The sequence below is a fragment of the Oryzias latipes genome, chromosome 19, assembly GCF_002234675.1.
Source record: "Oryzias latipes chromosome 19, ASM223467v1".
Classification (NCBI taxonomy): Eukaryota; Metazoa; Chordata; class Actinopteri; order Beloniformes; family Adrianichthyidae; genus Oryzias; species Oryzias latipes.
Window position 1 is genome coordinate 13,055,563 of NC_019877.2, and position 27,247 is coordinate 13,082,809.

General features: G+C 40.3%; 2 protein-coding genes across 3 annotated transcripts; one reads left to right on the forward strand and one right to left on the reverse strand.

The window, feature by feature from the left end:
• Positions 1-633: 633 nt before the first annotated feature.
• On the reverse strand, positions 634-24,702 carry LOC101157816 (neurotrypsin). 2 transcript variants are annotated; one of them, XM_023949636.1, is made up of 14 exons: positions 24,346-24,702; positions 19,303-19,345; positions 9,227-9,469; positions 8,983-9,121; positions 8,725-8,903; positions 8,472-8,619; positions 6,418-6,596; positions 6,092-6,233; positions 5,349-5,569; positions 5,087-5,228; positions 4,733-5,011; positions 4,492-4,626; positions 4,118-4,386; positions 634-2,343 (listed from the first exon to the last, which is right to left on the reverse strand). In XM_023949636.1, the coding sequence occupies exons 1-14, from the start codon at positions 24,415-24,417 to the stop codon at positions 1,856-1,858; spliced, it is 2,679 nt and encodes an 892-aa protein (XP_023805404.1). In that variant the 5' UTR covers positions 24,418-24,702; the 3' UTR covers positions 634-1,855. The 2 variants fall into 2 exon arrangements, with proteins under 2 accessions (XP_023805404.1, XP_023805405.1); XM_023949637.1 differs by having other exon boundaries at positions 4,492-4,614; positions 24,346-24,701.
• Positions 9,483-18,158, forward strand: LOC101158059 (E3 ubiquitin-protein ligase TRIM39-like). The gene is made up of 2 exons (XM_004080582.4): positions 9,483-10,847; positions 13,524-18,158. The coding sequence occupies exon 2, from the start codon at positions 13,526-13,528 to the stop codon at positions 15,203-15,205; it is 1,680 nt and encodes a 559-aa protein (XP_004080630.1). The 5' UTR covers positions 9,483-10,847; positions 13,524-13,525; the 3' UTR covers positions 15,206-18,158.
• Positions 24,703-27,247: the final 2,545 nt, after the last annotated feature.

Genomic DNA, 27,247 nt, shown 5'->3' on the forward strand with positions numbered 1-27,247 from the left:
GGTTTTGGTTACAGAAATCAGTATTTCGAAAAAATCTCTTAGACCAAACAGGTACTGGGCAAAGAGGCCAATAAGAAAAAAAAAGAAAAAGGTGGCGCTGATTTAGAGATGTAGAGTTAAAGTGCAAACTAATCTTTTTGATGGTTGTTGTTACAAACCTTTTCTGCCAACTCCAACCAGCTTGTCCTGGTTTGGAAGAAATCTCCAAACGGCTGATGGCAACACAAAAAACACACACAAAAAGAGTAAAAAGTTGTCCTGACTCACATCACAACAGAAACATCTTTACTTTTTAAGTGTTGTGGCTTGATTTTAAACAAAAGAGGGCTGTTTCCAGCTGAAGCTTAGAATAATTAGCCACTTCCCCAAAAGCCTTCCTCATTACACTCATCACAGACGGCCATTTCTGGGGCAGGACAGGCCAATCCGGGCCAACCCGATCCTCCCTTTTCACAGAAACCAAAACGATTAGCAGCACTCATGGGTGATCCAGAGCAGTCGCTAAGCAGATTTACTTTTCAATTACTTGGAGCAAATAAAAGCATGAACAGCATCCCCCCACCCAGCATCATCCTTTGGTGCAGCTCAAAGTTGGAAACAAATGGAGAGAAATCCAAGCTGAACAGAGGCACAGCAGTGGCAGGTAAATGCTTTAATCATGACTCAGCACAATACACTTGAAGCAGCTGCTGGTGGCCTCTGCACCACCAGTCGTCCTTTATTTACAGGAACCTACAGGATTTACAAGGGACAGCATGACGTCTGGAGGGCGGGGCTTATGTACAGAGTAGGAAGGACAGGCAGGAGGGGCTTACAGGATGATGCTTCACGACACGACGGGTCACGGGACATATCTACACACTCACAGCATCTGTATCAAAAGAACAGGTCACCCCTGTGGAAACGAAGCAAGGTCGCCACCTTCTGGACGGATCCCCAAAGACGAAAAGAGATGACACACAACTGGCTAATATTTAAACACGCACTATCTAAAGCCAGCAGCTATCTATGCATCTATCTAAAGCAGTACAAAAACAAAAGAGCTTCACGACCCGAAGGGCAGCTTCTGATGGCTTTGAGAGCAGAGGTTTGTGCTGGCAGGACCAGCCACTGCTTCACTCCGCTCCTCTAGCAGTGCACAACATTTTATTTAGACCTTAAGTGGTAATTTTTCAATTTTATTGATGTACCGTTTTAAATTATTAGGTATACGTCACTTTGCTTTTGATTTAACCTGTTCAAATAACAATCTAACCCAAGAAATCATTAATGAGACTAGAATAATACAAATACTTTTTGATCCTGCCCTGATTTTTGCTTTCGTCTGAATCTCAGAAGTACACTTTGAGTTTGCTGAAGCACTGGTTTGCTCCCGAGGTCAGCAGCTCCCTTCTGTTAACTACAGCACTTAGAGCATCACATGTTTGAGACGTCTGCCTGAAGAGATGAGCCCTGTCTGAAGAAAAACAATATACAAAAGTTTGACGAAACACAGTCAGATCAATTGGAAAACATTCTGACGGATGGTAAATTTTTTTAAAAACTGTTTTTAAAGTTCACTCAAAATACAAATGAGTGAAATAAACTTTAATTATTGTATGATTTTGAAGATTTAAGCGTTATCTGGACTGTATTTGGGTCTTTCAGTTTGAGTTCTGACTGGCCTGTAGAAAGATCTCCTATACATTAAAGTTGCAGCAGTTTTCTGACTCTCCTCCACAATGCTGGACGTTATCTGCACAGCTGAGGTTTAACTGAGGCTTTATGTTTTTTTTTCTTCACATCCTTTCTCCTCAGGTGATCACACGGCACACTTGGCAGCCAATTGCATCAATGAATCAATTAAACCAATCAGTCACACCACATCGTGCTTGTTTGCATCTTTTGTGTACTGCATGTGTGTGTTTTTAGCAAATGTGTGTTTTTCTTTGACCCCACTGATGTGTGAGTGTTTGTCGTGGTTGTGTGCGTGCTCCTCATTTGCGAGTGCGAGGTCGTTGTTGGCGTTTGTGTGGCCGTTCTGTCTGTGCTCGTGCTTCTCCTCCGGGTTGATGACCTCGTCCATCCAGCTCCTGAAGCGGCTGACCCGCGTGTACAGTGCAGGAGAGGACGGGTCTGCGCAGCCGTAACCTCCAGAGACGACCCCGGTCAGAACCCATCGTCCTGACTCGTCCTGACACACCAGCCCGCCTCCGGAGTTGCCCTGGCAACCGTCGCCACGCAGGAGGCTGGTGTCCGGAGGACTGGCTGCACAAAGCGTGCCGTGGCTGGAGAAGCTGTTTCCGAAGCGTTTCTTACATTGCCATGGCGACATCAGAGGAACCCAGGAAGCAACTACAGAGTCTAGGAGAAAAAAGCAAACACACAAATGGTAAATAGTGTATCGGTACACTAATATAGCATTTCACTACCTTCTTAGAACACCCAAAGCACTTTACAGTCACTGCCCTATTCACCCACGCACACACTGATGGCGGCTCCACAGCTCTACCGCCAGGAGCAACGTGGGGTTAAGTGTCCTGCCCAAAACACTTTAACTTGTAAGAAGGGGAACTGAACCTGCGATTTTCCGATCGGACGCTCTACTTCTGCACCCCATGTCAATAAAATAAGGATCTAAGTGAGAGAAAAAATACAGGAGCTGCAAACAGACTAGATCACATGTGTCAAACTCAAGGCCCTCGGCCCAAATGTGGCCCTCCATGTCATTTTATGTGGCCCGTTAGAGCATAAAAGTTTATAATTTCTTAGAATAAAAAATAACATTGGTGTGTATTTATTCATATCTACGGGGAATCTGACTTGAAATATCAGACTGGGCAACTATACATTAGGACTTGTCCATTTAATCTAACCTGACAGAATCAAATTAAAAAGGATTTATGCTAGAGTAAAAAGCAAACATAGGTTTTCTATGCAACTGTAATGAGTTATTTAACATTAAGGAGTAGTTACATTTATTTATCATTACATTTAGTTACATGTATGAGTTATATCTGGCCCAATGCTGATGTGGCCCTTGGTGAAAATGAGTTTGACACTCCTGAACTAGATGATCCAAGTGCTTCCATCAGCCTCTTTGGCTGAATCACACATGCATTTCCAGAATCAACCACTTGAGGGCACTAGAGTGACATCTTTAGGAAATAATCTCTGTCACCAATCTAGACAAAAATAAACAGATTAAAAAATATATGTGGCCTCTGTAGAAAAATGAAAAATATAGAATCAGAAGTTTTGAAAAAAATTAGACAATTTAAAGTTTTTAAATGTATTACTTCTAATTAGCAAAGCCCCATTTTAATTTTATTTTTTTAAATTTCGTTTAATGTTTCATGTTGTGTTAATTAATTTACATAAGGCGTTGTTAAACTGTTTTATTTTTAATTTGTTTAAAGAAAATCCTCTGACATGTTTGTATGCTATTCTAGGTATACTATACTGTACTTTCAATTTTGTGCAGATATGAGTCCTTGAGAATCTAGATAGAGACAGTTATAAATTACTTTTTTAACCCATTATACATTTAATTTATTCTGTTTTGTCAAATTGCATGTCATTTAGAGGATACCACACAGACACTGTCCACTCACCTTCATACAGATTGATAAGCAGAATCAATAATCCTGTTTTTATGAACTTTTCTTTCCTTTCCTTCCTTTATTTTTAAATCAACTTTCAAAAGTTTTTTTTTTCTTTTAAAGTAAATTTTCTGTTGATTATTTCTATGATGTATTGTGATTTTTAATGCATTTTTCTGTTTTGTGAAGCACCTTGAATTACTTTTTGTACGAATTGTGCTATACAAATAAACTTGCCTTGCCTTTATTTTTGTTTTTTTATGCTTGTGTGTCTGTCTAAGCCACAAAGTTGCAATTAGGTGTCTAACGGTGTTAAACATTTAATAAGTCATTTTATTTCTTTATTATCAATTACTAAGTTTGTGAATAAATCTATTAGTTGGATAGAAGAAGCAGAAGTTAAGAAATGGATCATTTCAATAGTTTTGAACTTTATCTTGGTGCTTTTTTTTTTATTTTGAGTTTAAAGAAAATGAAAATAAAAATGAATTTGTGCTATTTTGTTTAGATCTTTCTAATACATATCATAATCTTACCTGGTCCTGCCCATCCAGTGGTAACCATGACAACACAAGAAGCAGGTATGTTCCCTTCCTTTGCCCCATCAGTACCAGGGAGACAGGCTGCGTTGGTGTTGGGGTCAAAGGTCAGACAGTGACCCTTGGTGCTGGGCAGCTTCAGCAATGCCAGATCGTGACCTCCGCTCTGTCCCTTAAACTTTCTGTGAAGCACTAGCCGCTCGGGCGTCAGCGTTTGCTCCGACGCCCCGACTCTCACCACATAGATGGTGGGATCGCTGCCAAACCTGCAGGACACGTGCAGGAGGAGGTTCGGGTTACAAATAAGGAGCTGTGAGTCCAAATGAGCAGCCTTTTCCCATAACTGATACAGAAGGAAGTGTGGGATTTACCTGCTGAGGCAGAACGCAGACGTCAGCACCCAGCAGGGGCTGATCAGCGTGCCGCTGCAAAGGGGCCCCTCGCCCTCCTTCTGAGACTGAAGCCACACTGACACCTGCCAAGGCCACGTAGTCCTGGGGGGGGAACTATTTAGTCATTCTTGTTTGGCTTTGAAAATTAAAGACTTTAAATATTAGAAAATATGCATAATTGATTACCATTTTTTCAGTATTTTATTTTAAATCATTCTACCTGGACATGCTTTCCTCTTCATGGTTCCTCTTCTTGCCCTCCACCTCCACCATCTTCCTTAACCCACAGCTCAGCTCCTCAGGCTTGGTCTTCACCGCCGCCTCGTGGGGTGTAGCATCACACTTCACCCCTGCGTCTTCCCTGCGTCCGCAGCCCTGGATGCTCTGCCCCAGAGAGGGGCACTCCCCCAGGAACTCCTCCTTCCCTGTGCACCTCACCTGGTCCAGGTGGATGGGTCCTTTCCCCTGACCAAAGCCTACAGCTGCTGTCGCTCTGCCACTGAGGAGGAGGCGTGGGAGAGACGAGTCATTCTAGAAATGTTTTTCCCTGAGCTCTCTTCATGTTTGCACAAACCTGTGTCCGAGCTGTCTGCACACCACAGCCGCGTTCAGGTCGTTCCAACCCGAGTCGCAAATGCTCCCCCAGTCTCCATGGAGATAAACCTCCACTCGCCCTTCTTTCCTGCTGCTGCCACCCACCAGCCGCACCAGGGGCCCTGGCAGAAATAAAACTCATTCATATTCATGTTTGATCTGGAATTCCTTTTAGGAATAAACACGGTTTGCATTCGAAAAAATCCCATTTTTTGATAGAGTTGTAATCCCAAAGGACACACCTGTGGAAGGTGAAATGACCGGCACCTCGTTGGTCTCCTGACTGGATCTCACTCTGCAGCGAACCCCGACATCTTCACTGTGGGAGCAGTCGGTCCGTCCCCAGATCCCGTGACGACAGTCCAGCAGGGAGGTCTCTGATCCCTCGCAGTGGACGTCGTCCAGGAGAATCAGCCCGGCGCCTTTGCCAAATAACCCATCTGTGACGACCTCTGCATGACCCCTGGAAGTGCAGAACAACTTCAAGTCTGCTCAGATATTTGTACACAGCAAAAACTTAATCATTAGAAAATAAAGTAAACTTATCAAGTAAGTTTTTCAGGAGCACAATAATATTAGTTTAATAAAATCTGTCTTATTGGCTAGAATTTTTTTTCCTTAAAATAACATTTTTGGTAAGACCTTTTTTCTTACCACATTGTAAGATTCTTTAGCTTTTTTTTCATTTTTACTTAAATAATTTCTGACTTTTAATGTGCATGGTTTAAAAACAGCATTGGAGGCTCCAGAAAGGTTAGGATGAGGAAAAATCTATTCAAAAAAACTGTTTTATAAGTTAGCATTACATTTTTTCTTATATTTAAGCACACAGTACTGACACAGTTTTGATGAAAAATTACGCCACTTTTGGACAGAAATAAATCCGGTCAGCCTGCAGGAATGAATCCGAACAAAGCAGTTGACTGAAAGAAAAAGTGTCCTTTTTCTGGATTTATGATGATGAGTGACTGGTTTCTCCTGGTACCTGTAGCCCAGCTGTCTGCAGACCACCTCTGCATGCTGCTGGGACCAGTGGTCATCACACACCGTCCCCCAGTCACCGTTGTGGAACACTTCCACTCGACCCTCCCAGGGACTATCTCCTCCAACCAGACGAACCACACCATCTAAAAGAGACCCACCTCCGTTACTATAAAACCACTTTCTTTTTTCAGTTTCTGATGAATTATTGAGCTTGTGTTACTTAAATCGCCTTGTTTCCTCCCAGCTGGCTAACCCAATCTTGCTGCTTCATGCAGTGATGATTTATTGATGCCTATGAGATATATTTAGAAGTTGGTGTGTGCGTACCCGTGTAAGGGCTGCAGGAGACCCCGGCGTCCTCCATGTGGTCACAGTTGTGCTGTTCCCAGTCGCCATGGGAACACTGATCGAGGAAGAGCTCATTGCCGGTGCACTTCACCGCATCCAGCAGGATCGGTCCTGAACCTTGACCGAAGTGAGCCCACGACCAGGCCTTTGCTATACCGCTACAAATTTCATAGAAATATAAAACGATCCCAATTCATGAGAAAAAGAACCTAATTTAACAAATCTTTCATCCTTTTTCCCCCTCAGTATTGCATGAAACAATACCAGCTAATAAAATCCTATTTGTTACAATGCCCTGCTTACCTGTCTTTGATTTTAATTAAAAAACAGTTTTCTTTTATTAAAAAGGGAAGTTAAGAACAAAATATACTTGCACAAATGATTTCTACTCACAAAAAAATGCATAATTTTGCATTTGTAGGGGTGCTGTTGTTTTGACCAGCGCTCACAAATCCTTTAATCGCACAATGAGGACAGGAAATGACACAATTATTCTTTGGGTGATCTCTCCCTCCTTAATTAGCATTTCTGATCAGTTCTGTCCTTCTAAAGAAAATACTGCAACAAATTACTTCCACCTTCATGTTTTATCACTGTAGATCACCATAAAGCAGGAAGGACTTTTTCCTTCTACATTTTATTCAGTTTTAAATCAATAAAATAACAAAATGTTGCATAGAAAGGTTGTTCAATGTGTAGAAATTGGAGATTTTTCAATGTATGTCAGCGTTTTTCAATAAAAACCTTCTCTGAAAAACGCTGACATACATTTTCAATTTTAATTGTGCTTTGAGCTTTTTGTAAAATTAATTATAAAAAATAAATAAAGTTTGGCAGATAAGACATTTTAGAGTAGCCTCGATTAAATACTTGAATAGGAGATTTTACAATATAACAGCTTCCTTCACAGTGCTTTTCGGAACGATACAAACATTTTTAATTAAAATTATTAAATAAAGATTTCTTTCCACGAAAAAAGCTCATTTTACAATGTCTGGTGTATTTTTAAAAATAAATAAAAAAAATGAATTCTGGCAGGAGGGCGTAACCTACAGGCTTATTGGCAGAGATGTGCACAGCTTTGTTAACTTTAGTGCACACAAAAACACATGTTTGTTCATTTAAATAAGTTGATTAATGCTTACAATTTTATTTAAAAAAAGATTTTTTTGCAATATAAGATTTGGAAAAAATGTCTAAAAGAAGAAGTTAATAAAGAAATATCTGAAAATTATGCTTGAAAATAATGGCTTAAAAATGTTGGTTGATTTCTAAAGCAAATTAAAGTATGTACCTTGATAAAGACATGTAGCGTGATTATTGGTTTCCCTTTTCTTTTCCAAGCTGCATTGTTCAAATAAAAATAATTGTGTGTTTTAGAAATTTTTGGTTTTATTTTGAAAATTCTGGAGCTTCGTAGGAGTTCTTAGAAAGTTCATACAAAAAACAACAAAGAAAGGGAAAGTTAGCGGCCACAATGAGCTAAAAATAATTAAAGTCAATGTAAAAGCTTGGAAGTTGCACAGATTTGTGTGTCTAATATTTTAAAGAAATTGCGCAAATTTATGATAAAACTTTGAAGGTGACCTTGGTCAAGTTCATAAGTAAGACAAACACCAGCTGCAAAAATGTTAAATGAGAAAACAAATGTCTCAACCAATAAAATCCTCTGGTTTGTCTCTCGGTAATAAAATGAGTCAACTGCTGCTAAAAGTAAAGTGTTGTGGTTTGAACTGCTGCTTTGCTCAGAAGAGTGGAATTTGATTCCACTATTCTTCTGAGAATCGATCTGCCTCGCAGGGTAAACACAGATTCTGTCTCCGCTGCTTTGAAAGCTCACTCAAGCTCAAACGAGTATTCATCACTGAAACTGAAAATATGATATGTTTATTTTAAATCTCTTGAGTTTTGTCTAAGTTTAAATTTAGAAGAGGCAAAATCGAGGAGGCACATTGCTAATGATTAAAACTGTTTTCCATGACATCTTTCTGGTACGAAGCTGTCAACAAGAACGATGAGGGTGTGAAACGTACCCGAATCCAAGCTGTCTGCACACCACCTCAGCATCTCTGTCGTCCCACTGGTCGTCACAAACGGTGCCCCACCGTCCTGCGTGAAACACCTCAACGCGACCCTCAAAGTCTTCCTCCCCTTCGACTAATCGCAGTGGGGGACCACTACCTGAGGAGCGATGAAGAAAGGGTCGGAATGACTCCATCGTTTCAAGAAAAGCTGGACTTTGATTTGAACAAATACCAAAGATGTGTGGATGGAAATCTAACAGACCCTCTGGTGGTGCGCACACCAGCGTCGCTTCATTTCCATGGCTGCAGTCACCGGTGACAAACGTCCTGCTCTGGCACTTCATTAAGGTGCCTTCGTCCCCACGGCAACCCAAACGCTCGTAGTGGAAGAGGCCGGAGCCGGAGCCAAACTGGGAATGCTGCAAAGCTGTGCCGATGTCCCTGAAAGCAATAAAGAATTGTAAGAAAATCCAGATCCGTCACCTGCAAAGCTTGATAGGTTCAATTTTATTTCCTTTACCCAAAACCCAGCTGTCTGCAGATCACACTGGCATCTCTGTCTGTCCAATGAGAGTTACACACCGCCCCCCATTGGCCATTCAGGTAAATCTCAACACGCCCACTACCAGAGATTGAGCTGCCAACCAGACGGGCCGCACCTGAGGACACAAACCCAAAGGCTTTATTTATGAGCTATGACACATACAACAACATATTTGTGTTTTCATGGTTGTTTGTTTTTTAATGTGGAATGAAGGACGTACCCTGGTGACAGTCGCAGTACGCCCAGCCGATGGCACCTGAGCTCTGTCGGAAGAAGCACCATGGGTTGGACTCCCGGTCCGGGTTTCTGCAGTAGCTGTGGTCCCCTAGACCCCGACCCGGGTACTGCATGACATAATCTGGAAACTCAGTCCACTTCAGACAGGGGGCGCCTGAGTCCGTCTGAGACACAGTGCCGTTGTAGTACCCCAACTCTGTGAACCCCTCAGAGCAGGACAGAGGCACTACAGAGAGGTAGAGAAGGATGGATGGATGAATTTAGTCAGTGAAGTGGAACTAGTCTTCCAATCACAAGATCCCCATATTTGCCTATAATCTGAAAATAAAAGCTGACACGAGGGATTTTAACCCGACGTCCAGCGGGGCCCCGTCTAATGCTTTCAGTCCCACTCATCCACAGCCGGAATGACAGCCAACCACTACTAATGTAACTCTGTGGGGAGCAGATATGGGCTGTAATCTTCTCCACTGAAGGAAGAAAGTGAGCAAAGCTTACACTGACTGAGGGAAACTGCTGACATCAAAGTGTAGAAGTAGGCCATAAACTGCGGGTTTAGCACAAGAGCCCTAATACAACTCAAATCAGTCATATTTTTCCTTTTATTTGGCATTTAATGAACACATTTTTAAGATATTAAAATCACAGCTCCACTCAAAAAATGAGTTGCATGTTTTTCCTCGTGTGACATTTACTTTCTGCGAAAAACGTTTCTTGGATTTTAAAGCACAATGGCTTCTGCAGCTCAGCACCCACCAAGCAATGATTAATGGCAGAGCTGTTAACAGCAACAGCTTTATCTGTGTGCCGCACACACCTTGGTCACGCAGCAACATTATCTTTTCAGTCCAAAACTTTAAAGAATAAAACATTTAAAAAAAAAACGCCTTAGGTGGGTGGTAACTTTTGAAAATTATTTTCTTAAAAGGGTTTATTTACATTTTACTTTTTGTCGTTCTTATTTAACTAATGTATTTGTCTAGTAGATACTTTTCACTTTTTGTTACATTTGTAACAAATGGGCAACTCCAGCCTTTCAGGGCCACTAACCAACATGTTTTCCAACCCTGCTCAGGCATGTTCTAATTGGCTGGACACACCTGAACCAGGTAACCAGTCATGAGTGGGGCTTGGACATCTGGACATCATGCAGATGTCGAGGCCTGGAGTCGCCAATTATTTGTTTTAACACTGTGAATCTAACTAACAAACTCAAACAATGACCTAGATAGATACACTTTCTCAACAGTCTAAAAACAGTTCAACAAAAAGATGATTTTTTTTAATGATGATAGTATATTTTTAATATCTGTAAATATCTACATTTGCACAAGGATTTTTTTTTCACTTTTATTAGAGGAATATTATTTTTAAGATAGTAATTTTACTAGAGTCGGAGCTTTTGGATACGCTACAGAAGTCTGTTCTCCCTCAGACGATCTCGAAACTGGACTTTTTTAGAAGTCTTCCCAAAAAAAGTTGCGGCTTATCTGTTCACGCATGCGCAAATGTTAGCGTCCTGTCTCTTTAAGAGCCTTGAAAGCGAAAGTAAACGGACTTCCCCGGAAATACCCAAAAGTGTTTCTTCTACTCAAGAGGTGGAGGTACGTACGTATCACTTATTCAAATTGACATTAAACTATTACTAACGTGTGTTTTTTTTCGGAGGGTTTTGTTTTTAATCCAACTCTTCAGCAGACAAAGCCTCACAGCTTTTCAAATAAATCAACAGGAACTCCAGCTGAAGTCGTGAAACAACATTTATTCACAGGTTTAGTGTCTTAAAAAGTTACAAGTTAACTTAGTAGGTTGGTAATTGTGGAGTAGAAGTAAATATGGGGAACCTTTGTGTCTAGAATAAAAAAAGGATTTATTTATTTTGCTTAAGTTGCTTTTATTTTCTATTCTGGCTATTTATTTCCTTCTTTAATTATAAAGCATGATTTTGCATTCGGGACTTTAATAAGTTATATTATTTGTATGTACAGGGCGAAGCTTATGCCAGTACTTTCACAGAAAAACAATCATAGAACTTGCATAAAAATAAGGATTTTTTTATGGAATTAAAACTAATTAAAGCTGAATCATCACAGAATAAACAAGTGTTTTAGTTTAAAACAATGTTTTGCTTAAGTTTGTAAAATTGCATTTAAAAAAAGAACTGTTTGGAATTAGCTCACAATTCAATTTCCTTTTTTTTCTATTTATATTTTTATTTTCTCTGAAATAAACTAATTTTCTGTGGGATAATAATTTGACTTATTCTGCACAATCAGGCACATGATGGGTAATCGTTTCTTCCCTTGCAAACATGTTAAAATATATTCTAACAAATATGTTTGCTTATTGCCTAGAAATAAAACATGTTTGTTTTTTAGGTTTTGTCTTTATTATTTTCCTCATTTTGCACTGTTTACCTTAGACGTGTTGATTGCTTATATTTTAGGAGCAGCCAAGTTTGAGGTTTCATGATGTGCATGATCTTAGAATTATAAGAGATTGAAATCAGACAGTGAGGTGGACCTGAGAGAGGAGAAACTAAAAGCTGGATGGCTTTAAGATCCCAAAAAATGTTTGCTCAATTTTATTTTATTTTTTGGTTTCTTTGTTTTTCCGATGGAAAAAAACAAATACAATCTTTTTTAAAGCTCGCAGAAAGTCAAAGATAAAAAATCCAACGAAACTGCCAACATGCCTATTAGTAGACATCATCCTGGCAGAGTTCTCCCACATTCCTCAAATGCTTAAAAGTCTAAAGTAAAACCAAGCCAATGTTCTCTCTTCTGTGATCCAAGTCTAAATTGTTAAAGCCTGCCTACATTTTGTAAAATGAATCTATCTGTTAGGGTTTAATGATGCAAAAGTCTGGTGTTTTTTGCCATAAAAGTTATGTTTGGGGCATCTCGAATGCAGGACATTATCAAATGAACAGCAGTGACGTGTGGAGCTTTCAGAAAATGCTTCTATGATCATCTGGGGCTTCACTCGTGGAGGCAGACATTGCCAAATATCATGACAGTTTGGCAGCTAAGATTTATCCGCAGAGGAAGAAATGCTGCTTTCAGCTCTATAATTGGAAAAAACTGGGAGTCCAATCCAGAAAGACCTTTGATCAGTAATGCAAAGTGAATTTTTCTTTTTAGGGTGGGCTTGAATGCTACATACAGAAACATTTGTATAGTTCAAATTCCTAATTAAGTGAACATTATTACAACTTACAACAGTGATACATCCAAATATATCACTGGGGAATGAAAAGATTTTAATGGTCAAACCAATCATTTTTGAATACTCGGCTTCAAGTGAAACAGGATTAAAAAGATCCATTTGTAGAGTGTTTGTTTGGATCTCCTCTACGAGGTTCTAACTGATCAAACGGAAAGCACTCACTGCGTTTCTCTTTGCCAAGAAACTGATATCATGACTATTTTTATGGCAGCAGTTGCCATTTCCACTGAAGAAAAGATTCCGGTTTCATTTCTACTGTTGGATTCAAGCCTGGATCCTAAATGAACCTCAGATGCAGTTCACTGTGTTTCTGGAACATGCCCATTTTATATGTTTATATGTAACAATGAAAATAAACATATTTTTAGACTGTTTTGACTTTTTTGGCTATTAATAACTGTAATAAGAGCAGCATTTTTATCAAACGGCATTTGTTTGTTTTTTCTGACCTTTGAAACTGGGGTGCGTTGTTCTAATCGGCTGGTAACCATTCATTCTTTATTTAACAACAACCCCACTGAGCACGTTCTAACAACTATTAACCTTGTTTATCCATATATGGAAACACCAGTGTAGCAAAGTCCTCCCAGGTCTATATGACAGCCACCTAAAGCTCAAAGACCCACTCCAATTATCTATTAACTTTCTTTAAATATGTCCTCCATCTTTAAAAACAAAGCCACAAGAACAAGTTTACAGACCTCAGAGTTGGTCTTTAAACCAAAGAATTATGTTTTCTGTTTTTACCCATCTATTGTTTGTTCATTAATCAGAAGCTATTTCTGCACACCTACGCCTTCATGATGTCATATCACAAACATGATTTAACTAAAATAACCAGAAAAACTGCCTTAAAATGGGTCTTAGTTTTAAAAATCAAACTATTAACTTTTCTTTAGGTAGTTTAGGGAATTTTCTTGAGTGTTCTTATGACAACCAAAAATATATTTCTTGTTGAAACATCTGAAAAAACAGAACTGACTTGTTTCACTATTCTGTTTCAGTTCATGTGATTTTTCTTTTGGGTGTGTGTTTTTTGTTTGTTTTTTTAGAAATGGCGAGCAGTAGTCTGTTTTCTGAGGAACAGTTTCTATGTCCCATCTGTCTGGATGTGTTCACCCGACCTGTGTCCACTCCCTGCGGACACAACTTCTGCCTGTCGTGCATCACGTCATACTGGAATGCCATACCAGTCAGCAAGTGTCCCGTCTGTACAGAATCTTTTGATAGGAGGCCTGACCTCAAGGTAAATACTTTCATTTCTGAGCTGGCGTCCCAGTTCAAAGAGCTTCGTGTCATGGGCGCTCACGGCCAGAAAGAAGATGAGCAGCAGATCAGCTATGCCAGTTCAGTAATGTGCCACGTCTGTGAGGACAAAGACGCCATCAAATCCTGCTTGGAGTGTCAGATGTCGTACTGTGGGGTTCATCTGGAACCTCACAAACACTACCCTGAACTACAAAGACACACTCTGCTCCAACCTATCGAGAGCTTTGAGAACAGCGTCTGCAGTCTGCATAAGAGGCTTCTCCTGCTGTTCTGCAGAGATGACGATGTTGTGTTGTGCGACCTCTGTGCCAGCTCACTTCACAGGAAGCACGATTTAATTTCAGTGGAACGGGAGTACACGGACAAGCTGAGGGAGCTGGGGACAGCGCAGGCCAAAGCTGAACAAATGATCCAAGAAAGAGTGCAAAAAGTGCAGAATGTGAGGCAGTCGATGGCACAAAGCCAGACAGAAAGCAAAGATTTGATCGCCAATAGTACCCAGGACTTCACCGAACTGGTGTCTGAGTTGAAGAAGAATCAAGCGGAGCTCATCAGAGTGGTTGAAGAGCGAAAAAACATGGTAGAAGAGGAAGCTAAGTTATTTATTAGTGACATGGAGCGGGAGATCTCCGAGCTGCAGGAGGCAGCCACAAAGCTCAGAGAGCTTAAAAGTACTAAAGACCAAGCTTATTTCCTCCGGAGGTATCCAAACTCATCTGTCCTGCCGCCCACACTGGACCTATCATCATTCAAATACAACAGACACAGAGAGTTTCAGTTCATGAGCAAATTGTTCCAAAAATCCCTTTCTCAGCTGCAGGCACTACTGGGCAAATTGAGCACAGAAATAAACAAGATCTCGAGCGGCAAAAACCTATCCAACAACGCCACTCTGACATACATGCAACAGTTTGAGGTGTGCATCACGCTCGACCCCAGCACGGCTCACCCCCAGCTCAGCATTTCCTCTGACAGGAAACAAGTAAAGTACAACATAGGTGCGGATTTCTGGGGAGAACAAATCGAGACCCCCAGCATGTTCACGGAACAGCTCGCAGTTCTGGGGGACCAAGGATTCGCCTCCTGCAAGTTTTACTTTGAGGTATTTGTGGGTCAGAAGACGGAGTGGTGTCTGGGTGTGGCCACAGCCTCGATCCCGCGGTCTGGGGCAATGTTACGCACTCATCACTCCGGGCTGTGGGGCATCTGGTTCTTGGAAGACAAGTTTGAAACCTTCAGTTTTCCGGAAATGGCAGTGCATGTGGGAAAAGTGGAGAGGGTAGGGGTTTTTGTTGACTGTGATGTAGGTGAGATATCCTTCTATGATGTAGTCCAAGCAACTCCTATTTACTCTTATACTGGGTGTTTCTTTACAGAAGAGCTCTACCCCTACTTTAACCCCTGTGATAATGAGTATGGTTCAAACCTGGATCCAATGGTCATCGTTACCGCATCTGACCAGTAGCACACTAAAGAATGGCAGGAAAATCTTACAGTGTGAGAAATATCTCACATAAAAGGCAAGCTTTAAAGGTTTCTCCAATAATAGGAACTTAACCACTGTGACAGCTTCAATTCTCAGATTCCCTGGCGTTAAGAAAAATGGACATTTTGGATTTCCATAGTGCCTGGCAGGTTAAAAAAATAAAAAGGCTTAAGAATTTCATGCTGGAGGTTTACCAAATCATTCAGTTTTTTTAAACTGCGCTTTTAATGTAGCAATCCAAACACAAAGAATAATGTAATGCAATCCGTGTGCACAAATGATAAAACTACTCTCTTGTTTTTGGAGTCCATGTGTGCACAGATAAATCTGTTAAATTTGGTATGAATTTACTGTAGAATATTCATACAGTCAAGCTGTATGTTATGTAGCCCCCTGATCAACATATACTATTTCATTAAGTGTACAATGACAACACAGAGACTGGACTCCAACCAGGTGCAGACTTTTGAGGTCCAAACTCTAAGGTGAGGAACTTGAGAGTTTGTGCAAAGAACAAAACAACAAAGAACAGGGTTAGGCAATTCCTTAGTCCGCACGTGGGATGCTGTAGGTTTCTGGGTAGTCCAAGCCCAAGGAGGCTCCTACGGTCAGCTCAAACAAGAGGACCAGGCTGCAGACAAGATAGCACCCAGACATCATCATCGACGGAAACTGGAAGTTCCCATTCTCCCCCCATTTTGGTAACAACTAATTTAACTGGCAACCTTAACATGACCTTTTCCCCCCCTGTTTCAAGGTTTAAACCTTTAACACCGGAGACGTTTCTGCCAAAACCTGCTATGCCTATTGACATTCCGTACCTTCTTACCCAATCAATATGAATCTGCTGATTTGCAAAGTAAAAAGGCTTTTCACTGATATGCCACACATTACAAATATATGGTATTGCAGACGCCGACCCAAACCCACTTTTCTCTGCGACAGAATGAGCTGATTCACGTTGATTGGGTTAAGTGTTGAAAAGTTGCTGTAGTGGAAGGAATGTCAACAATGGAGCTAAAGCTCTGGTGACCATTTTGCAAATCAAAACTCTTTTGTTAATCTCAATTTTGAAAGAAATGAACCAATCACTGTTTTTTAACAATTTTTAACAATTTAAGCCCATCTTGCACACTAAACCCGTTATTCACATTAAGAAGTTTTAATAAATGGTGATACAATACTGAAAACTTGTGGAATTTCCGCTTACGGCTAATGATGTCTGGACGCCATCTAGTCTGAGGTCCCCTTCACCTCAAGGGAGGCCATGAAAATGGAAGGTGTGGTAAGTGTATCATAAAGGATTTGGAAGGAGAATGTAAGTTACACACACTTAGGACGCATGGGTGATGCTGGCGTATGGTGCCATTATGCCTCACTCTAATCCAGTGTAGAGGCTAGAACATTTTGTATGGGGGGTGGGGGGCAAAAGACTTTGGAAGGGTGGAAAATGAGATCTGATGAATTGATGATTTCTTAATCTTTGTCAATAATGATACTACTACTGACAGCTTCGCCCCCATTGCTCCACCCCTGCTCTAAGTGTTGGTGAGGTGCAAGTGGTGGCTTCTTAGTGAATGTGCAGAAGTGCCGCATGCACAGAGTGTGCAGGTGATACAAGAGTGCCCATAGTGCGCCCGTAGGATTCCACACAAACTACACTCAGACTGTCTAAATTCTTACATTTTAAATTGTAAAAAAAAAAAAAAAATGTGCATGAACATTTTTCTCTCTCTGGTCTACGAACTTGATATTTCCTGCAAGCCACATGCATGTCCCTTACAGGTTTGCCCAGTTTTACCTACAGACTGGCCGTATCTCCCCGTTAGGGCGGTTGTGAGTAAGGTTAATCTGTACGCACGGATTGGTAAACAGAGAGCGCAGTTTCAAAAATCTGAATCTGAAACCCCAACCTTGTGATTTTTTTTTAAAGTAGGGAATATGATGAAGAAGTAGCGCCACCAAAGGCTTGAGGTCACATGTTCCTGTTCTGGAAGCTTAGGGCTTTATGGGCTTCACTTAGCATCGCGGGCAAAAATAACAAATCTTCTAAAGAGGAACCTTTCACCTGAGCTTGATAGTGCAAACAGTAATCGCTAATTTATCCACATTATCTCCTAAAACCAGAGGTGGGTTTCCACAACAAGACAAAAAGTTGCAGTTAAGTTTGGAACCAGCTTTTCATTAATTATTCATTTTTATGGAGTACATATGGGTGATTTAACGAAGCAGAACTTTATATAGTAAATAATTAAACCCAGTTTCAGAGCAGCTAAAAGCAGAAGCTTTATATTTTAAAAAATATAACGTCACTGAGTGCTGAAGAATAAATGTTAAAGAAGAAAAAAAGTGTCTCTTTTGTACAGTTTTCTAAAACTTTATATTCTCTGCACCTTATGACATTATTTAATACTAAATTTAAGAAAGGTATGCGTTAATCTACAGCAACATTTCTGTTGTTTGTTTTGAGATGAGTCAAAGTGCCTTGTACAATTAACATGAGATTTTATTTAACCAGTTTGAATTTATTTTTTAATTAAATAATTTTTACATGTATTTCAAGAAATGCCATAGTTTTGTTTAGTCTGTATGTAAAATTCAAATGTTTTAAGCCATTGTAATACATTTAATAATCCATGTACTGATATTTAACTAATATAATCTCATGTAGCATATGTTTTCTGTTTATGCCTGTTGTAGTTTAAATAAATAAAAAGCTGAGTAAGACCTAGTGTTGCTTTGCAATTAAACTTTAAAGCATGTCTTTATTAAATTTTTAACAAATGTTGCATAAAACAACAAACAGATTTGTCACTGTTGATGTTTTATGAAGGACCAGGAGTGTCTAATCTAGAAATATCCTGGGTAATGTGGAAAATTATGGAACAAAATAATTGTGGGTTTTACAATATATTTGACTCACCTTTTTCACCCCCCCCCCCCACCCCAAATAAATAAATAAAAACAAACCTACATATGTAATTCTGGTCATTTTTTTTCCATTTCCCTTTTAGCTTTTTTTTTATTCATTGTTACTACATAGCTGTTCTTTTTAGCTTTTGTTTTTCGGAATATATGCTATGTGCTCCTTGCATATAAATTGCTCCATCACTGTCTTCAAAACCTGCATTGCAACCTCTTCATCCTCAATATGTCGCAAATTTGCAACGTACAATTGAATCTAGGGTTTTAATTAAATTAACATCACCTTGACTAATAAAAAAACACCACTGAATTTTTTTTCCAAATAATTTGAAATGAATTCAGGTACATAGGGGTTAAAACACTGATCTTTCAACTGTGGATCTTTACTAAACTGGAGATCTTTGCATTGAATTTATTAAGAAAACTGGTGTAAATTAATCAGCCCAGTACCAGAAGAAAATAATGTTAATTACTTAAGTGTGTGTTTTTCTGCAGTTCCTTTATTTTTTTAAATACAGTGATCCACCTAAAGAGACAGAAATGTAAATTTTTAATAAATGGATTATTTGCTTCATTTGAAACGGATAAGAAAAATTTCAATTTTTTTATGAACTAATTTTTTTAGATACTTCTAGTACGTTTTCTGTTTTTTCCATCTGTTTTATTCTTCAGAAAACATTTTGGTGTTTTTTTTTAACCTTTTTAAATTAGCTCCCTCCCTTTTTTACGACCCTCCATCTCGGAGTCTTCCCCGCATTTCACTCAGCCTCTGTAAATTATCTCAACACCCGCAGCGCTCACACCCTGCTCATTGCCAAGACAACCACACTCTGCCCATTGCCATGGGAACGCTCAGTCTCCCTGCTCCTATAATCCATTTCTCAGCCACAATGAGCATTTGACACGGTTCACATTTGCTGGCTTCGCTGTATGGGGGGTGGGTGCGTCTTCTTCACAAAGGAGACAAAAAAATCCTGGGTTATGAGGATGGAAAATGAGGAGTCCATGCTAAGGAGATGAGAGTAGGAGTGAGAAGATGGACGAGATTCATGAGTCAGAACACGGGTTAAAGCAGAACGAAAGGGAGAAGAGGTGTAGGAGGAGGGGATGGATGGGTGGATGAAGGTGGAAGAGCATCATCTCCAGCCTACCTGAGTTCTGCACCTCGTTTAAATAGTTGTCCTCAGCCACCACCTGCAAATTAAAAATAAAAACCACATTTTTTTATTCAGTTAGAGAAAAATGAATTATGGGGGAGATTTGAACAAATCAGCTTGGGAATTGTGGTGATGATGTCAGGACAAAGCAGAGAACAGGGGCACAGACGTATTGTATGAAAGGCAAATATGTGTCATAGGAAAAACACAAATATTTTTACTGTACTTTATAAATGTAATGAGCGTTTTTCAGTAGATCACATGACTCTACGTCTTGGTTATAGAATTTAAATCAGACTTTGAAGAACTTGTGTTTTCTGTAGTTCCAAACAGCGGGAAAAGCGTGTTGTTGTTTTTTTCTGTCGTGCTGGTTGTGAGATGGAAGGCATGTTTGAACAGAGCATCTTCACAGAAAGTGAGAGCGCTGATGACTGATCTGTTATACAACCAGCTGCAAAGGTGCAAGTTATAAGTTTCTCCATCTTTTCCATCACACCCACATTTCAGCAACCAAAGAAGCGTCTGGATTGACTTTTGTTTACGTGAAAAAAAACTGAATTAATTCTTTCCAGACAAGTTGTTATACAGATTATTGCTTATTCAAGATTTAAATGCAGAAAATCATTTTGCTTTTTCCCGACAGACCCACTTGATCACATTTTGATCTATTATAAAAAATGTTCCCGGACATCTTTTCATTATGATTATATGGTTTTTAGAAGAAAACAAAAAAATACCTGCATCGCTTTCTAGGACATAGTTTCTGCAGAGCCACAGTTATTTGTTGGAAATTTTACTCTGTGTTGTGGGCGGGACCATTGGCGCAGGGCAACCCTGGCCCCCCTTTCTTTATCCCTTGCTGAGATCTCTTTTGGTTTACGCAATATCCTGCTAGCTCAAAGCCCTTCATAACCCAAACTTAAAATTACTGGCGCAACAAAAATGGCAAGCTATCCAGATGACAGCTCAGACGAGGAAACCAAGACGTACATGGATCTATTTGTCTACAAGTGGATGCATTAGAAATGAGCGGAGCATTGAGCTTGTGGCCAGCCTAGTGTATTTTCTACATAACAAATAAGCTTTTTCAAACAGCATCTTTTACCGTCTGCCCCTGATTCACAACATTTTGAATAAAAAAATACTTTGAAATGCAATTTTAAGCTAAATTTTCTTTATGTATGTCGTCCATCATGAGAAAGAACGTGATAAAAGCACCAAAAAACACAATTTTCATCAGAGTGGATCTTTAACCCTTGTGCTATCTTAGATGACCCCACCCTTACATTGACATGTTCTCCCTACCATGACAAAGGTGGATAAAGGAGGAAAGATTTCATGTAATCCATGGACACCAGTGAAGATCACAAATCATTGAAGAAAAAAGGTTCAGCGCACTGTCTAGTGAGTCTAGATGACCCAACTCCCAATGTCAAAGTGCCAAGGATAGCACAAGGGTTATGATGAAATATGTAACCCTTGTGTTATCCTAGGCACTTTACCATTGGGTAATCTACTAGACAGTGCGCTTAACCTTTTTTTCTTCAATGATTTGTGAACCTCACTGGTGTCCATGGATTACATGAAATCTTTCCACCTTTCTCCACCTTTGTCATGGTAGGGAGAACACGTCAATGTAAGGGTGGGCTCATCTAAGATAGCACAAGGGTTAAAAAGAGGTGAAAAAAATCTATTCTTGATCAAAAGGCTTTTTCGTGTTTCTGAGACGTTTGTCTGTTTGAGTGTGAATGTGCAGCACACACATGCAGCTCCAGCATGAGTTTGTCAATTCTGAAATCTGTTCAGAGAGACAGACCCTCAAAAACACTGCATGTGTGGAATGCCATCAGTGAGACGTGATCTTCACAGACGACTTGCTCCTTCTCTGCTGTTGATTTAAGGCACTAATGCACAAACACTCCTGCACCAGAATCAACATGCAGACACCTCCCAGAGGAATCCATGAGTCTAATGACGTTAGAGCAGGAGCAGGTGACCCGTGCTGCTGAACACGGCTCGTGATATCTCCATTTGTGCCGTTCACATGGTCCGATTAAAGCCCTAATCTGCTTTGACGCTCTAGCACCTGCGCCCACAGAACGCCATGCAAACACACAGACATCAGACCGGAGGAGGCGCGGAGGCAGACGGAAACAAATCGCCAATAAACAAACCCATTCCAGCTCCAAGGAAGAGCGATGCTTCCAGGCAAACTCGTGTCTCATCTTAATGGGTTTTTTAGATGCAGTTTAGAAGATCCACACACTTTAGTCAGAATAATGTCAAGGTCCTTTTGCAACGAAGAGCACAATCTGAGGTGTGAAAATAGAGGTAGCAACCTTTGTAGTCTGTAAATGTGCCGAAATGTATTGGGGGTTGGATATGTTGAAGCCCTGAGTCACTTCTCAGTATTTCTTTCACTTCAGTTTGCGGTTTGTAAAAAAAAAAAAAAAAAAAAAAAAAAAACAAATATCAAAAATACAGTTTTCACCAACATCAGATGAGCTGCAAGAAAATTGTGTTTACAATTCAGACAAAATACTCAGACACATTTTCTTTTCTTTAAAGAAATGAAATATAAAAATATAAAATTAAATCAAGTGATTTTCACAGATTTTTAATTAAAGAGTCATTATTGCCTCATTTCAAACTGTATTCATGTTGATTAAATAATGTTCAGAGCAGTAATAAAATAGTAAATACTGCAGACGGGCTGCAGCTCAAAACCTTTCATTTTCCTCTTTAACTACTTCTATATGATTTAAACCATAGTCTCACCGATTTTATTTGAAAAAAGAATAAATAAATACAACATTATAGTTAAAACAAACAAGTCTTACTTGTAATCACGTGAATCAGTAACATTTTTGGATTTTATTTAAAAAACAACATTTTTTATTAATTTTCTTAGTATTTTAAAACTGTTCCAAGAACAACTGTTCAAATGTTTGCTATGGAGGATTTTAATAGATAAATCCAACGGATAAAATAATCAAACATCTGATTTATAACATGTAATTACATAGACCTTCTATCTTCCTGCTGTTGACTCTTATGTTGGCTCTTAACTAAATTAGCTGATTCTTGTGCCTATTTAAATCGATTGACCTTTAACCTTCTTTACAGATTCACACAAACACAGACTTTAGGAGTTTGAATGATTTATTCTTAAAAAACCTTTAGACCAGGTTTTCGATTTTTGAGTGATTACAGTTAATCAAAGACAAATTTGTCTGTTTCTAGTTCTTCTAAATGTGGGAATCTCCCCAGTTGGATCACAGGAGCTTCTTCATAAAACGAAAGGGAAGCTGTGATTACATTTAACCAGGAGAGAAAAACAACAAAGCTGGGGTCAAAGAAACAGAGGAAGCCTGACAGCTAAAAACCTTTTTTTTTTTTGGTCTCAATCAGAATTAATAAGTGTCACTTAAAACTGCGTAAATGGGTCTGGAGGAGTATTGCTAATGTACTTAAAACCGTTTTTTTACAAAAGAGCAATCCTCAAGGATTCTCTTCAGTTCAGTCACTCTGATCCAAACTGTCAGTGTCAGCAAAATAAAAAAACAATGCAAAGCATGAGGAGATTTGTACAATTTATTATGACTTTCAGGCTTAAGAGACTCAAGTTGGAATGAGGAGAGTCGCTGCTTTCAATTCAATCAGTTGGACAGTTCATTTTGGTAATTCATGGTTGCAAATTCCTGCTAAAATGATTGAAATAAAATGTAGGGAGCAGCCGGAAGACGAGGGGAAATGTGTCGTCTTTTAAGGTTTGTGTTAACGTGATCAGCTTTATTGCTGCATTTGAACATTTGCAGTAAGTAAATAAAAAAACATTTACAAAATCTAACAGAATCATATACAGGCAAAACCTCTTTTTAATTGACAATGTCGGATTTAAGTGGTATAAACATTCTTTTTTGTTTTTACTTTATTCCAGAACTCACAATCTTTATTTATGTTATTGTGGTCATCAAGTCATTCATTTATTAAATGTACCAGTAGCGTTTAAATTTTTCTAAAAATTGAATTGCAACAAGGTTTATCTACATAAAACTTCTTTTTTTATACTTTTACCAGCCGCACATCCCAGTTCCTTTCAAAATAAAATCCGTGTTTCAAATACACACAAAAGAGTCCTGCTGCAGAATTTCTAGAATTAAAAATGAAAAAAAAGTTAAACGTGAAATGGTGGATTGATGGACAGTAGATTAACTTTTAACCATTCTTTTGCTGAGTTATCTGACATGTTAAAATTTTTAACATAAAAGATCAAACTTATTTAACCAAAAGAAATGATCTAAAACTAATCCGTTATTTATTCAAATATTGTGCTTTTTTTTCCACAGCCAAAAAGCTACAATAGAGGGTTAAAAGAACCGAATGCTAAGGTTGTATCATCCTGTTTTGGTGAGTTTCTGTTGGAAAAAGGGTTAATACAGGTGTAACATAAAATTGTTTAAAGGCCTGTTGTCCAATTTACATAAAATGTTTATGAAGTTGAGAGTTTGTGGAGGTTCTAACCACGCTGTAGGAGGAGTGAGGAGCGTAAATGTGACGCTCCTGATCCTCACCTGACAGCAGCACCTGCTCCTTCCTTTGGCTTTGGCGCTCCTTTTTGGAGTAAAATCGTTGTGACACGCGCCAGCCGCGCATGCAGGCTTCACGCCGCTCCCTCAGGGGGAGGGTGGTGGTTGTGGAGGGGTGAGAACCACCGCGGGGGAGGGAGGGGAGGAGGAGGATGGTGGTTCTCAGTGATCACCTCCGACTAATTAAGACAGTGCGCGGAGAACATGGCGCCGTTTAATGGTTAAAATGCGGGTCAGGAGCTCGTTAACGCCCCGACCCCGCGCGCGCTTTGTTCCAAAATCAAAATGGCTAGAAACCTACAGATCCAGTTTTTATCAATTATCTATGTAAATATTGACGGCTTTCATGAGCAAAGTCTGTGAAGCGTGACTGTCAGACAGCAGAGGAATGATGGGAATAAATACAAATCGACCTCCCCCCCATCCCTGCGCCTCAGAGGACACATACCTCCGCCAGCAGCGGCAGCCAGAGGCAGGCGGCGCCGATCAAGCACAACATTTCCCGGCTGATGAGAGCCATCCTTCCCGGCCGGAGTGTCCGTGTCAGAGCCAGAGGAGCCGCCGATGTTCTCCCATCTCTGAGTCCAACCTGTCAGCGAGGTGAGCCACTGCACCCCCTCCTCCTCCTCCTCCTCCTGCTGCTGCTGCTGCTGCGAGAAACGCTCTGTGATGATGTATGGAGGAGCGTTTACGCGCGGAGGACAGGGTGCGGCACAAAGAGCGGGACTGGAAACACTCAGTGCGATCCAATAGTGTTGAGCTCTGCAAAATGGACCTGGCTCTAACACACATACAGTCACACAACTGTGTGTGTGTGTGTGTGTGTGTGTGTGTGTGTGTGTGTGTGTGTGTGTGTGTGTGTGTGTGCGTTTGTATTTCTACCCTTGTGGGATCCGGGACCTGAAATTTCACCCACCTCGTGGGTACCAATTTTTTCCGTGGGGACCGAAGCTCGGTCCCCACAGGCACAAGCATTGGAATCAATAGAAAAAAGCCTCCTGATATGCCTAGTGCTGTTTTTTTTGCAAAGTAAAATCGGTCCCCTGGAGATGACTTTTCATGACAAGGTGTGTTTCACCATGACACCCTAGTGGTCAGAGAGGGTATAGCAGTGTGTGAAGTTGGACTAATGGGGACATTTTCCTGACAAAGTGTGTACTTTTTTAATATCATATTTTATGATTACAAATGTTGAAATTACTTTTGGACAGTGACAATATTTGTATTGTAAAAAAGATATACTTAGTTGAAACAAATTATGTCATTTTTAAAGCCAGGATAACCAGGCAATTTCTACTCAAATGTCAAAGGTAAAAAAGTGAGGCTTGAGGCCTAGTCCTGAAACAACACCTTTTGGGGTCTTGTGAGGGGAAATGTGATCGTAGGAGCATCACACTTTGTACAGTAGCTAAGGACAAGGTTTTAACCAATACTGGTAAGTTTGGTAGTTCTCACTCTAAGCAGATCTGAGAAATTAAAGAAAACACCTCATCAGGAAAATCTAGGATGAGCTTATTGTAAACGTTTGCGTGTCCCTTGGTGGCCCAGTTTATGCAAGAGACTCAAAACTCTGGATGGTGCATTAGGGTAACAGCCTGACGTAATGCAAGAAGTTTCAGCTCCCCAGGTCAAAGCATTGTTCTGGTAGCCCCCTGTACGCTTGTTTCGGCCTACTCCAATTCAAGTGTGAAATCAAGATTAAAAATGCTTCCCTTTGGCCAACAAAGCCCATCTTTGACTATGTTGTATCATTCATCCCCCTGATGCAAAATAACTTTGTTGTTTGTTGCTAGCATGATGCTAAAGCTAACTATCTAACCAGTCAATCAAGCAATCTAAAATTTGGTGAACTTATTAAGCACCCCATGAGGGGCTCTCATGTGAATTTTCTCCTGTTTTTAAACAATATTGGCCCAAGGGGGCAGCTCCACATACATGAAAAACAGAAGTTCCAGGGTTCACAGTTTCAAAAATATATGTCTGATTGTGGCAAAACAGACGTCTCCCAGTTTGCGAACCACTGTACAACATGTTAAAAATGTGGGTGCACAGAAACCCCTAGATATTTTTCATCCCCAAACTCCTTGGAAGAAAAATCAGGAAGACGTACACAGTTACCCCATTCTGAAAGAAAACAGCAATTCTCAAAATGTTTTTTGATGGATTTTTTCCCCCACAGGCCCATTTGAACCAGTGACCAAAGCCTGGGTTCAAAATTTGAATTTAACTTAAACACTAAAGGTGTTTCTTTCCCTTAACAGAAGGCATTTTGTTAATATCCATCCAAAAAGGGTTTTTTGTGTAGGTACAGAACACCATCCCTCCTAATGCATTAGCATTAGCATAATGCTTATGCTAACGACACACTGCCAGAGCTCCACAACAATATCAGCTCGCTCCAGCATAAGCACCCGGAGGCATTTTACGTGGTTGCAGGAGACTTAAACCATGTAAACCTGACAGACACTTTGTTCAAGTTCCACCAGCATGGGAAATAACACTCTGGACTGTGTCGACATCAACAAAAAAGATGCACACAGAGCTGTCCCCGTCCTCATTTGGGCTTCTCCGATCACATCGCAATCGTGCTGGTTCCTGCTTACTGCCCTTTCCCCAGATGCCAGGCACCAACACAGAGGACCATCACAGTGTAGCCCAATGAGACTGCCCCAGCTAACCAAGACACAGACTGGCAGGTCTTCAGAAGGCAGCTTTGCACTAGGTGGAGGAGCACCTGGAGGATTATACATCAGGTGTCCTCAGGTACATCAGGAAGTGCATGGAGAACTTCACCAGCACCATGACTGTAACGTACTATCCCAACCAGAAACCCTGGCTTAACGCAGAAGTGCAGTCTCTACTGAAAAACAGGAATGCTGCTTTCCAGTCTGGTGACAAGGTAGCACTCAGAGTAGTGAGAAGGGATCTGCACGCTGGGGTGAACAGGGCCAAGCATACCCTCAGAGGATCCAGCAACATTTTACGTCCAATAATCCCCGTAGTATGTGGAAGGGCATTAAGTGCATCACAGACTACAACACCAGAGTTGTTCCGAAGACCCCTTTCTACAAGACGCACTTACAAGACGCACTCAACCTTTTGTACTGCTGCTTTGAGCTTTGAGGACTCCAACCCTGAAGAGTGGAGAGCCTTCCAGTGTGACACCCGCAGAAGTGAGGAAGACCATCCAGAGGATCAATCTTCACAAAGCTTCTGGACCTGACAACATCACTGGACGGGTCCTGACAGACACCAGCTCACAGAGGTGCTAACAGACATTTTCAACACCCCCCTGAAGCAGGCAGTGTTCCCTACCTGCCTGAAGACCGTAACGATCATCCCAAACTCCA

What these genes read in the sequence shown, in the direction of transcription:
- LOC101158059 (XM_004080582.4), top strand. Translation starts at nt 13,526, where the DNA reads ATGGCGAGCAGTAGTCTGTTTTCTGAGGAACAGTTTCTATGTCCCATC.
- LOC101157816 (XM_023949636.1), bottom strand. Translation starts at nt 24,417, where the DNA reads ATGGCTCTCATCAGCCGGGAAATGTTGTGCTTGATCGGCGCCGCCTGC. An exon ending in GGCTGCCGCTGCTGGCGGAG is followed by an intron (nt 19,346 to 24,345) that starts GTATGTGTCCTC and finishes TTTAATTTGCAG; the next exon opens with GTGGTGGCTGAGGACAACTA. An exon ending in GGTCATTTCACCTTCCACAG is followed by an intron (nt 5,229 to 5,348) that starts GTGTGTCCTTTG and finishes TATTTCTGCCAG; the next exon opens with GGCCCCTGGTGCGGCTGGTG.